The 11,493-nt window shown below is 38.6% G+C and overlaps 1 protein-coding gene across 1 annotated transcript in view; it reads left to right on the top strand.

The window, feature by feature from the left end:
* The first annotated feature begins 5,005 nt into the window (after positions 1-5,005).
* The window catches only part of ARPP21 (cAMP-regulated phosphoprotein, 21kDa), a 106,333-nt gene continuing 99,845 nt past the window's right edge, over positions 5,006-11,493 (top strand). The window contains exons 1-6 of the mRNA XM_009894998.1: positions 5,006-5,075; positions 5,171-5,339; positions 7,085-7,290; positions 7,666-7,707; positions 8,105-8,146; positions 9,102-9,191. Of these exons, the coding sequence (XP_009893300.1) occupies positions 7,123-7,290; positions 7,666-7,707; positions 8,105-8,146; positions 9,102-9,191 (342 nt within the window). The 5' untranslated portion in view covers positions 5,006-5,075; positions 5,171-5,339; positions 7,085-7,122. The remainder of the gene's footprint in view (positions 5,076-5,170; positions 5,340-7,084; positions 7,291-7,665; positions 7,708-8,104; positions 8,147-9,101; positions 9,192-11,493) is intronic.

Below are 11,493 nucleotides of genomic sequence, written 5' to 3' on the forward strand. Positions count from 1 at the left end.
GAGGTCTTCTGACAGGGGATTAAAGTGGAAAACATTGGTGGCAATCTGTTAGGAACTAGAGAATCCCTTTGGAAAAAAAGAAATCAAGTGTAAACCACAAAAAAATTGCTTTGTTTCTGTTTTTTTGTTTTGGGTGTTGGATTTTTTTTTTTGGTTGTTGTTGTTAGACTGTTCTTATCCCTGCTGTAATTTGTAAATACTGGATTTCATGTGCAGGTTGGGAGGAAAGCCAGTGCTATTCCAGGATAGAGGCTTCAGCTGGGGTGCTGCTCCTCATGTCACCTAGTCTCCTTTAAAAGGCAACTGGTTGGTGTGTAGGATCTGAAACCTGATGCAATGTATTTCAATCTGCCCTGTTTTCATCAAATTTGACCACTGATGATTGTTTGCTGGCCTGCTTAAGGTGGGTCAGTGGCCTATGCGCTGTTGCTTGTACACAGATGCTCATGTTTCTGTAACTCCTGGGGGAAAAAAAAAAAAATTGCGTCTGCAGACAGTCTCTATTAAAGTGCCAACAGTAAATGAGTCTAAATAACCTTTTACCTGCAAAGGTCTGTGGCACGTAGGAGCAGAAAACGTAGGCAATCAGTATATCTGTTTTTGTGGTGATGATGGAGAGGGGACAAAGTGAAGACGACAGGAGATGGGAAATAAAATAAGGCTTCAAACACTTCCCTTAAAAGCATTCTTTGCCCTTGTTTTTTAAGGGTTAGTCTTGAGTCTTTTAACAACCAGTCAACTTGTAGGATTCCACATTCTTCACAGCCTTTATTTTTGTTATTTTTAAATTTCTTTTTCATACTAAAGCATTTTGGTGTGAGAGCTGGCATGGATTATTATCATGCTATGCTAATACACAGCAGCAAACTTGGCTTCTATGTGCATATGTGTATTTCTGTGGGAAGTGTGGGAAAACAGTGAGAAGGAGCACAGAGTACCACCTGTCTAATGGTGTAGGTCCTGATGACTAGGGCTGACAACTGAGTAGTAGCGTGTTCAAACTAAAACTCTAGGATTTATTTTACTTGCCTCTTTGGTGTTTGGTGGTGGGGTGTGTTTTTGGGGGTTTTGTGGTTTGTTATTTTTTTTTAACAACAGGTTTTATATCCTGAAGTTTTTCTTTGAAGCCACCACAGAGAGTTGAAGCTTTTGTTTTCAGTGTGAAACCTGAGATTTTCATAGATTTCCTTGATGGTGGGAACTGGAATTTTTAAGTAAAGGTCAAATAACAGGAAGTTTATGCTTTAAGCCAGAGAGCTTGGCAACATTGAGGGTGGTGTGTACTGATAATCTTAGGAGAATGCCATAGTCCATTTCCAGTGGTTTCTAGGAATCTGATGAGTTAGTTAGCAATAATGAGTCAAAGCTATCTTTATACATATGGATGAGGTATATATCGCATAATGGAAATCATGACTGACATCTCTGCTTCCAGCTCATGGGCTCGTACCTGTGAGCCATTCATGCAAGTGTAGAATAACTATGGGATGAGAAGGATTCTGACATGTAGGTACTGCCAACATCAGCCAGTTTTTAGTTACAGGAGCTGTTCAGGCTCAAATGATTTTACCTCTATTTGGAAGCTTTATTTGGAAAAAAACCACCCTGGGTTTCACTCTGGCAGGGTTTGATCCTGCCTGTTGCAGCTACTGGCTCTTGGTTAAGAGTATGCTTTTTGGCCTTAAAGCCTCCTCATCTTCCCTTCTGAGAGAGGACATGATGATAATTACTGGGAGCATAAGGATCTCAAAATTCTTGCTTCAGTATGTGATACCTTTGAGACCATCAAAATGATTCCTGATACATAATACAAGAAAAGGGCTTACTCTCCTATGGTGGGCTCTTGGGGTTTCGTCAGATGCCTCTCTGTTTAATTTCAGTTGATGGTCAGCTGTCAGATGTTCATTGAGGAGGGCTTTCTGATGTCTCTGCTCATTTCTGTTCTGTGCTTTTTTGACAGCTCTTCTTCTGGGTATGGTTTTTCAACTCTTGCATTAAGTGTATTCCTTCCCACAGACTTTACTTGGAATCTGCATGGTGTGTGTTGCACGAACGTGTGTGACCATACCTGCCTTCTTCCATCCCTTTCTCTTTGACCTCTGGCAGTAGCTGCTCAAGCTCAGTAGTACCCTCAGCTTCTAAAGTGAAAATCCTGTTAATAAAGAAAGCAGTTTAAGAAAAACAAAAACAAAACACATCAGCATTTCCATCCCATACTGTATGCTTATCAGCTGTTTTTTATAAATTCTGTATAAACAGATTATATTTCCATTAAAGTGGTTCTGCAAAAGGTTTGCTGGGCACCTGTATTTTGTGCTGCATTGCGGTGTGCGATAATCAAGTTCCTTTAAGGAATTAGGCTGAAATTGTACCACAAGCTCTTGTAGACCGCTGCTAAGATTCCAACACCCCTATGAAACTTTGCTCACTTGCAAATAAAGAAGGTGGTTTTTGCCTAGCAACAAGCTTTGTGGTTTCTACCTGAAGATCAAAAATACAAGTGCATTTGTTCAGCCTTTTGCGTCACTTCGGTACTGAAGGTTTTGACAGTCAAATCATCGCTGACATTTCTGTTGATGTGCAAGAAAGAATAATCCAGTATGTTTTTCCATAGCAGTGCTGTCACTGCAGGACTGAGAATAGTAAAAAGTGCATTCATCACTGAATAACCAGATATCCTAGAAACGCGCGAGAAACAGAGACGTATTTTTCAATCAAAATGTCTCACTCTTAATGGCTATTTTCTGACTGTTTCCTTTTTGCTATTTATACCCTCCCTGAAAGTATTTTATAGAAACCTGAGTCCCTTTGCAAACCCACCCAAACAACCAAGAGTGTATTTTACGTATTGTAGTATGTAAGTGATTAGTCATCACTTGTGAATTGCTTAATGGAGGAGGAGGAGGAAATTTATATTGAGGAAGGTGAAGAGCTCGATTGTGACTGCTGTGCATCTCAGTTCTTCCTGCCTTTTTTTTTTTCTCCCCAGAAGATAATTATGAAGGATTTTTTAAAAGAATCATCCTAAGAAACATTATCAGTGCAGGTTTGAAAAATGGTAGCTGCATACTGTAAGCTTATTTTCCACTTGCTTATGTTTTCTTGGGGAAATTTATGGGTTTTTTTGTTGTTTTAATTTAAGATTCTATGGTCGTCTTGTACATCGCCAGTGAAAAATGATGTTGGCATCAGATCTTAAGTGTAACAATATGGGGAACTCAGTTTATGAAGAAATATGTCTTTGGTAAAGCATGATAAGATTATGTTGAGCATCTGTGGCACAAGACCAGAAATGCTGTTTATTGGAGTCTTGGCAGATCTCTTCACTTGCTGGTTATGATACTCTTTGTTTGGTTGGTTTGTTGTCTGGTTTTTGTTTTGCTCTGTTTGTTTGTCATATGAATAGTTAATTCACAACACATGGTAATACTGAAGAATCCTGAAATTATTTTTTTGTGTCCTTATTTTGGTACAGCTATCTATTTTTCAGTTAGTTTTGGAGGGTTTTGATTGCAGCAGGCTATCCCCTGGCTGGCTGTTTTCCAGCTGAAACTGTGATGCACTGCATTTCCTTGGGTTTTTTGCTTTGTGGTTGGTTTTGGTTGATACTTTCTTTTTTTTTTTTTTCTTCCCTATCCCTCTTTTGGAAGTGTGAGGGAAAGGGTTAATGGAAGGGTTAAAAGTTTTTAAGCCAGTGGTTTATTCACTGTTTTCTGTCCAAGTATTGGCTCTATGAAATATATTTGCATGTGCTTGAGTGCTTAGGCGTAATTTTCCATATTGGTCCTTTGCCACTCCCATCATGACCCTGTGTTTGTCAATGAGAGAAAATTTCTGAAAATGTCCTGTGAGAAATACTAAAAAGCAAGTGGGAAGACTTACTTTGTATTACTCTGTACAAATTAAGTGGTTTGAGGAAAAGAAATATTGTTATGTATATAAATTTGCAGGCTGGCAGTGGTAGTTTATAGGACTGCCTGCTGGTCTCCTCTATGTGCCTGAGCTCCCGGAGAGAGCAGGACTTGATTTTTGTGAAAGGCTAAATTCCATTTCTGGTGCATGAAATTTATCTCTTTTAATGTGGTGAGTTCCAGCGTACTGCCACATACTGTATAGCAATTGCAACCAAGGGCAGTTTAAAATGTGCCTCAGAAACAAGGAAGCTAATATTAGAGTGAGATGACTTTCAGTTTTGGTGTGTGGTTTGTTTTTTGGGTTTTTTTTGTTTTTTTGTTTTTTTTTTCCTCCAAGGGGAATGATATGTTTCCTTCTATTTGCTGTTTTTGTGTATTTGCGCTAAGTGCTTCAACTGTGATTCACATGCAAGCCTTGAGAAGAGGTGACTATTGTATCAAGACAGTTCGGCACATGGCCATGGGTTTGTAAATCGGTCCAACTCATCCCCAAATGCTCCTTTTCTGTCAGATCAGCTATTCAGCTAGCAAACAAAATCCTGATGAAGAGTAGAAACTGCATTGCTGAGGCGACTCGTTCTTTGGGTTTGTTTTCCAAACCGTAACCTGGAGATCTCCTTTTCTGTCCTCATACGGTGCCTCAAAAGAAAGTTGGGTTTTTTTTCTGGTGGCCGTTTTTCAGAGGATAGGATTTCTTCCTTTTCCCATTCTTGATCATTTCAACTTTTATTCGGTTTATTAAATGAACATCTCGATTCACTACCCTGGCAAAGCAGGTCACTTTCTAAAAGCGCCCACCTAGCTTCTTTTTTCAGTAGTGTTTGACTATTGAAATTTTAATTGGAGCAGAAGCCATAGTTAAAAAGCAGGCAAGTCCTTTTTCCTCAATACCCTCATTGATTTCTGTTGAAGCAAACAGATGAGCTGATATATAAATATGTATATATGCTTTTTTTTTAATGAAAAGTGCTGGAATTCACTAAAAAAGGTTAAAATTGAAATGAGTAATCTTCAGTGCATAATGCAATTGTTAATTTTAGCTCCTTGCGTAGGAGCTGTTATGACTTGAACAGCCGGCTCTAGCCTTCATTAGAGAAGAAGCAGGCAGTTTTGAGACAGGTGGAGCTGGATCAAGCTGTGAAAGTGATTTGCTTGAAGCTGGTCATTAGTGTTAGAAATCTGGTCCTATCTATTGCATCCTTACCTTGTACCATGATCATTACCCTTGTTGTTATTTACTTTTCGTCTTTTTCCAGGTTGACTATGATCCGTCACGCTCTCTGAAGGACCAGTATGGAGATTGGCATTCTGAACTGTTAATGGGGACATGGGACTCACGTTGTCATTGATCATTTGTGTGGACTTAACCAGCGAAGAGCAACAGAAGACACTAGAAAGACAGTGGAAATTATAGCAGTTTTTCAGGTAAATGGCTTCTTTGGTGAAGCTGATAAACTATGAGTGTCATTGTTTTTGTGAATGCTGTGTAAGCATGCAGATGAGCTGCCGGGGTAATATGCCTATGAAGAACTTGTGCATGCGTGTGCATTTCTTGATGGAAATCTGCAACAAATTAAGGGTTATCTAACAGACCAGTTTCAGGTCTTGCCATTCCATCATGTTTTGAATTTTTAGCAAAGCACTCCAAGTTTGTTTTAGCTGCAGAATGGCCAATACCATGGGACTTCCTGGGGAGGGTGGTGGGAGGAAGGAGAACAACTCAAAGCTTGAATTGGCTTACTGTGAGCTAATTTGTGAGCTTCATATTCCAGACGGGTCATTTAGGAACTGTGTAGCTTAATTTCTTGTGAAAATCCACAATCCTTCTTAAAAGTGAAGATTATGTAGGAAAGATTTTTATTATTATTATGTAGGAAAGATTATTATTTTATTTGCTTACAGTATCAAAACAAAAGCAAAAATTGGAAGAAGTAAGTTTTTAAAACTCAGTAGGTTGTATTTTTTTTCACTTAAAACTTAACTTAAAAAAATAGAGGTAAGTGATGTCAGGTCTGTTGAACATTCAATTACAAGCTGTAAAAAGAGACATGGCTAAGTGTGGTTTTGCTTAATCGTCAGTGTTTCATTGTTGAGAAGTGGTAAGGTAGTGCAAAGGACCCTTTCTGAAACAACTCCGTTTCTCAACCGCAGTTGTTTTTCCTTAAGATAATTCTTAAGCCAAATGGATGGGGAAAGAGAAGTTAAATTATTCATGAGTCTCATTTGACAATTGATCAGTGGGGGAGGCTTCAAGAGGGAGCTGGGGGGAGAGAGAGAGAAAGAGAGAGAAAATAATAATAGGCTTTAACTTTGAAAAGCCTTTAAAGCTTCTGTACAACAACCCATTGTGAGCTGAGACTAAATGCAGTTCAGTTAAGATATCTTCATTAGAAATACCTGCCAAAGGCTTCCTGTAGGATTTTCATAGTGCTGGAGAGTGACATGGGGTTTGGGAAGAGGCTTAGGATTTTAATAATGGAGCTGTCAGTTTGATGGCTGAAAATGTTGACCGTGAAACCTTTGTTGCCAAATATAGATTTTATATTTGTATTGAATTATTACCTATTCAAATACCTTTTTTTTTTTTTTTTTTTTTAAATGGTAGTGAGCACCATGGGCTGCTGCTATGTACACAAACCATGGTTGAGTGCTAAAAACAGTGTTGTTGCTCACATTTGCTTTTTGTTTGTTTGGCTATTCTTTTGTTATTAAAAAAAAAAAAAAAGGGCTGGGGGGGGAAGGGCAGGAGCACTGAGATGCCAGGAACCTGAAATCCTGAATGGGTCCTTCCTGCCTGGTGCGGCTGAGTTCTATAGCAGAGAGTCCCTTGCTGTCCCTGCCTGCACCTCTGCAGTCCCGGTGCTGGGGTGGGAGAGACAGGTCTGGGAAGTCGCAGCATCTTACCTCAATCTTCTGTTCAAGACTGATTAGATCGGAGCTCTTATTGTTTAACAGCAAAATAGCATCACGTTATCGAATATTTTCCGTTCAGTACATCTCTTCAGCTGGGACTTACATAGCTTTCCACTCCTGAGCTGCGTATTTTGGTTTGTTTAGCAAAAGAAATTAAATGACTGACTTGGGAATTAAAAAAAAAAAATAAAAAAAATTCACCCCTAGTGTTTTTTTTTGTATGTGTCTCTTTCTGCTGTGGTATCTTGACCTTTCAGGTCACCAAATCTTGTTATTTTAATTTCTGTCTGGAAGAATGTCTGAGCAAGGTAAATTGAACCAGGAGACAGCAGAGGAAGCTGCGAAAGAGCAGGAGACTGCCATCTCCGAAGGGAACTCGGACAACTGTATCCTTAATAAATCTGAAAGCTCGGAAGTAGAGGAGAAGGAGGAGAAGCTCAGCGATGCCAAGACAGAGCTGCAGGTAAGACAGGAATAGTGAATGGGTGCGTTAAATGTCAATGTGTTACCATTGCCTTTCCATTTCTATGATCTTTTTCATTGCCTACGCTTCCCATATTTTTCCTTTCATAATTTTGAGACTGTCTATTTTCTTTTTTTTATTTTTCTTTTTTTATTTTAACAAATAAATGCTGTTATTTGTTATACCTTTCAAGCTCTTTAGGCTGCTGTCCATGTTATTAATTTTTCTGAGAAGTTAATTCCTAGACGTCTGTGTTAAACCTTGGTGAAATATTTGACTGTTTTCCCTCTTTGGGGATTTAGAAAACTACCTTGATCTCATGAATTTACAGGTAATACTAATGAATAATTACTTAATGTGTGGTTTGGTTTGTAGGTGTTACTGCCAACAAAAAGTTGTTATCCAAAGCCTAAGAAGGTAATTTGATAAGAAGACTTTATCGGATGAGGGGGTTTTAAGCCTTTTTGCTCAATCGAATATAAAAATAAAGGGGGACACTACAATTTAAGAGGAATTTGGAGAGGGGGAGCATTTACTTAAGTATGCCTTTTCTTACAGTTTTCTGTAATTTTGAATATAATAATGTACAGTGTATTTTTATTGGTTTTTTACCTGTTCTTAAAATGAATAAAGTGAGCAGAGATGATTCTTGGTTTTCCCTGCTTTCCAGGCTGGGTTTGGGGAAGTTGTTTTTGCAGTCAGCAACTGCTTAAAATGTCGTTTAGGAGCGATTTAGTCTCTTTGTTTATTGGTAATGCTCTTGTGCACATTCTCCACTGAAGTGATAACTACTTCTCTTTTTTGCTATACCCAGAAACGAGGTGCAAATCAGAACCAGCAGAAAAAGAGATCCAAGGTAAGGGTCCATCTCTGTTTGGAATTGCATGCCATGGTAGGATAAAGAATTTCAATCAAATGTCTGTCTGCAATTGAAATGATGGCCTTTCATCACTTGTGTGGTGGTTGGGTTTTTTTGTTTATGGTGGGTTTTTTTTTTCCTCCCCCGTACCCCATAATCTTGTTGCACAAAGGCAGAAGACGACTTCTAGACAAAATGTGTCAGGCTCTCCTTTATTCATCCATCATACTTTTATGCTGGGCTCGTGGTGTGCTTGTGTTAGGCAGCATGAGTGCTTGTGTGTGCCACTGGGGAAGGGAAAAGTTCCTTCCTTTTGCTTTAGTAATTAAAACTTTTGTTTGGATTTTATTTTAACGGACTAATCTTGACATAAAGAAGCAGAGACTGACTAGCTCCCTAAGGGGAAGGGGGAAGGAAGGAGCTTCTAGGAACAAAAAACAAAACAAAAACAAAAACAAAAACCAACCCAAAACCTTCTTTTAATTTTTCAAGTGCAGACCCATAAAACTGTCACATTTTACTGTTCATGTTTCGTGGATATAATACTGCTCGGAGAAGGGGAGGGGGGAACAGGACGGGACGGGACACACATGACACCCACAAAACAAACAAAATAACCTCAAACCAAATGACAGAAGGAACCTCCGAGTTTAACTTCATGTTAAATTATGTTCAGTATTGGATTATCTATTCTTTGCTGTTTTGATTTTTGGTGGAAGGGAATGAACTGTAGCAGAAATGATTAAAAGCAAAAAGAAACCTACCACCTCCCCAGTGTGGCAAATGGCTCGTTGCTTAGAATCATCTTCTATCTGCGTGGAAGGCAGATATAATTTTGCTGGGTGGGTGGGTAGTAGTTGCTTGGGATATTTAGGGACAGATGATATGCGCAGCTTGTGTGACTTGGGGTCAGTAGTAGTGTTCTCTGTTTTGTTTTCTCTCTCTTATTCAGTCAGGAGCTAAGGGAAAACTTGTCCGGAGTCTTGCTGTGTGTGAAGAGTCATCCCCTCGCCCAGGAGCAGAAAATATTCATGATAATCAGGTACACTTGCAATCATTGCTGTTAGCTGCATGGTTGACCTCCATGTTCAGTTGCATGATTGTGTTACTTAATTGGGTATTTAACAATGTCTTTCTTGGGGGAGAAATTACATCCGACAATGAACACGTTTTTATGAAGTTATCTGGTTTAGCGTGAACTTTATTTTGAAATATTAGTTTTATACTATATCACAGGGTGTTGTTTGCTTTTTTTTTCCAGACCCCCTGAAAATTTCAGCAAATGGAAAAGAATTCAAAAGAATTCAGATTTTAAAATAAAAAAAAAAATAGCAACAGCCAAAAAGAATATTAATATATGTTCTTTTCTCTAAGGCTCTCTCTTTCGAGGCTGCACCAGATACAGTTATGAGTATGCTCTGGTTTCTGGTTCCTCTGAGGCTCCAGTTCATATCAGTGTCCCCCTTCACATAAAATTCACAGGTCTTTTTCTCTCTGAAATACCTTGGTAGAGCCAAAGACGCCTCCTACTGAGTGCCATTTGTTTTCTAAACTCTTGGTGTAGATTTTCCAGTATCAAAAAGCGTGTATTTGAGTTTATCTGTACTGGTAGTGTTGTATTCCCAGCAGCTGGTAGAGTTCTGTCCCCTGCACCCCTCACCTTGAACAGTAACACTGGTGGCAGTCTTTGTAGGCTAACTTCAGAAAATACCCTAAAAAGCAAAAGTAAAAACCTCAAATGCTCTTCTTTGCTCGCCTGCTAAGAGCAAGGCTTAAAAAAAACCAACAAAAGGAAAATATCATAAGCACTGCCTATAATTTATGAGATGTTTATGTGCGAATGAGACCAGCCATCGAGGGAGCTTGAGCAAGTGACTTCTTGTGATCTTAGCACAAAAACAAAAACTGATGTTTAAGTGTACTTTCTCACCATTTCCTCTATTGACTTGAAACGAAACAAATCCAGCTCTCCTCTTAGCTCATAAGTATGGAGAGTTTTTTCTATTTTTTTAGCTTTTTTTGAAAGACCAAAACCCAGGTTGTTTAGCAGGTGGACGTCTACATGTTCTACTGCTCTACAATGATGCTTTATGCAGTAGACGGGCAGGTTATTTTATCAGTTGTTCTGTTGTAGGTATACGCTTTCCGCTTAACTTGCGTTATTCAAGATGCGTGGCTTTTGTTCTGCTTTTATTTGTATTTTCTATTGTTTAATGGAGAATGAAAAGGAGAATAATATAAAGAGATTGTATTAAGCATCGCATGGTAGTTTATAATGTACTGCACAGGACCTGTATTAAACATCAGAGAGACTGGCAGGTTTTGAGGTCAAAGCCCTGTCCAGATTGCAGCCCGACGCCAGGCAGAGGAGGGGTTCCTGTTACACAAAGCCTCTGGTCTTACCGGACTTGCCCAGCCGTGGCAAAGATTTCGTTGACCATATCGAAACACTTATAGCAGATAAAAAAAGCCTCCCTGGACACCAGCATTCATTTCCTTAAAGACACAATTGGCTTGGTGTAATTAATTAGATAGGAATTGCACTTATGCTGTCGCGGACCTTTTACTAATGAATGTGGCTCAGCTTTGCTATGGGAAGCTGGACCTGCATGCTCCTCCTTGGACTGGCTGAAGGATACAGGAAATTTTGTGCCAACCAAATTACTTTGCTTTCACTTTAGAGGAGAAAAAGCTTATTTTCGGTTTAGATTTTTTTTTTATTATTATTATTTTATCTTAATGGTTTACAAAGCACAGGCAATTAATTACCAGAGAATGTACAGTACATTGCCAGAACTACTGAGTATGGATTGTACTGCAGACTTGATGTTTGTATTTATATTTGAATACTTGCCTTCATTTTCCTGTATAGGGAAAAAACTTGTTTACCTGTATTACTTGATCTTGAACGCTTACCTGATGGTTCACTATGTCCTTACTTAAAAGGAATGTTGCCTTTAATGTTATACTATTGACCAAGAAGTGTATTATTGCAATTTGAACATTTATTTTGTTGTTCACTATACTTACCTTGTATCAATGTATTTATTAACATTGTATTTTATTATTGAGAAAAATCAATAAAAATCTAAGAAAATACACAGTAGCTTGCTTTCACGACTCTACAGCCCTTTTGTGTGTTTCTTATAGTGCAAATATATAAGTATTATGTTACATGTAAGACAGTATCTACTGTATGTTCATATGTGTGCTTATGTGTAAAGTCTGTCATTTTTCTTTTCATAAGTGCATTTTAACAACCACTGTGAAGGTTAGGATTAATGTCCTGGGAACAGCATGGCCAGTTACATTTTTCTCCTGTTCTGAAAAGCCAGCGGCACAGT

The sequence above is a fragment of the Charadrius vociferus genome, unplaced genomic scaffold, assembly GCF_000708025.1.
Source record: "Charadrius vociferus isolate BGI_N301 unplaced genomic scaffold, ASM70802v2 scaffold51, whole genome shotgun sequence".
Taxonomy (NCBI): Eukaryota; Metazoa; Chordata; class Aves; order Charadriiformes; family Charadriidae; genus Charadrius; species Charadrius vociferus.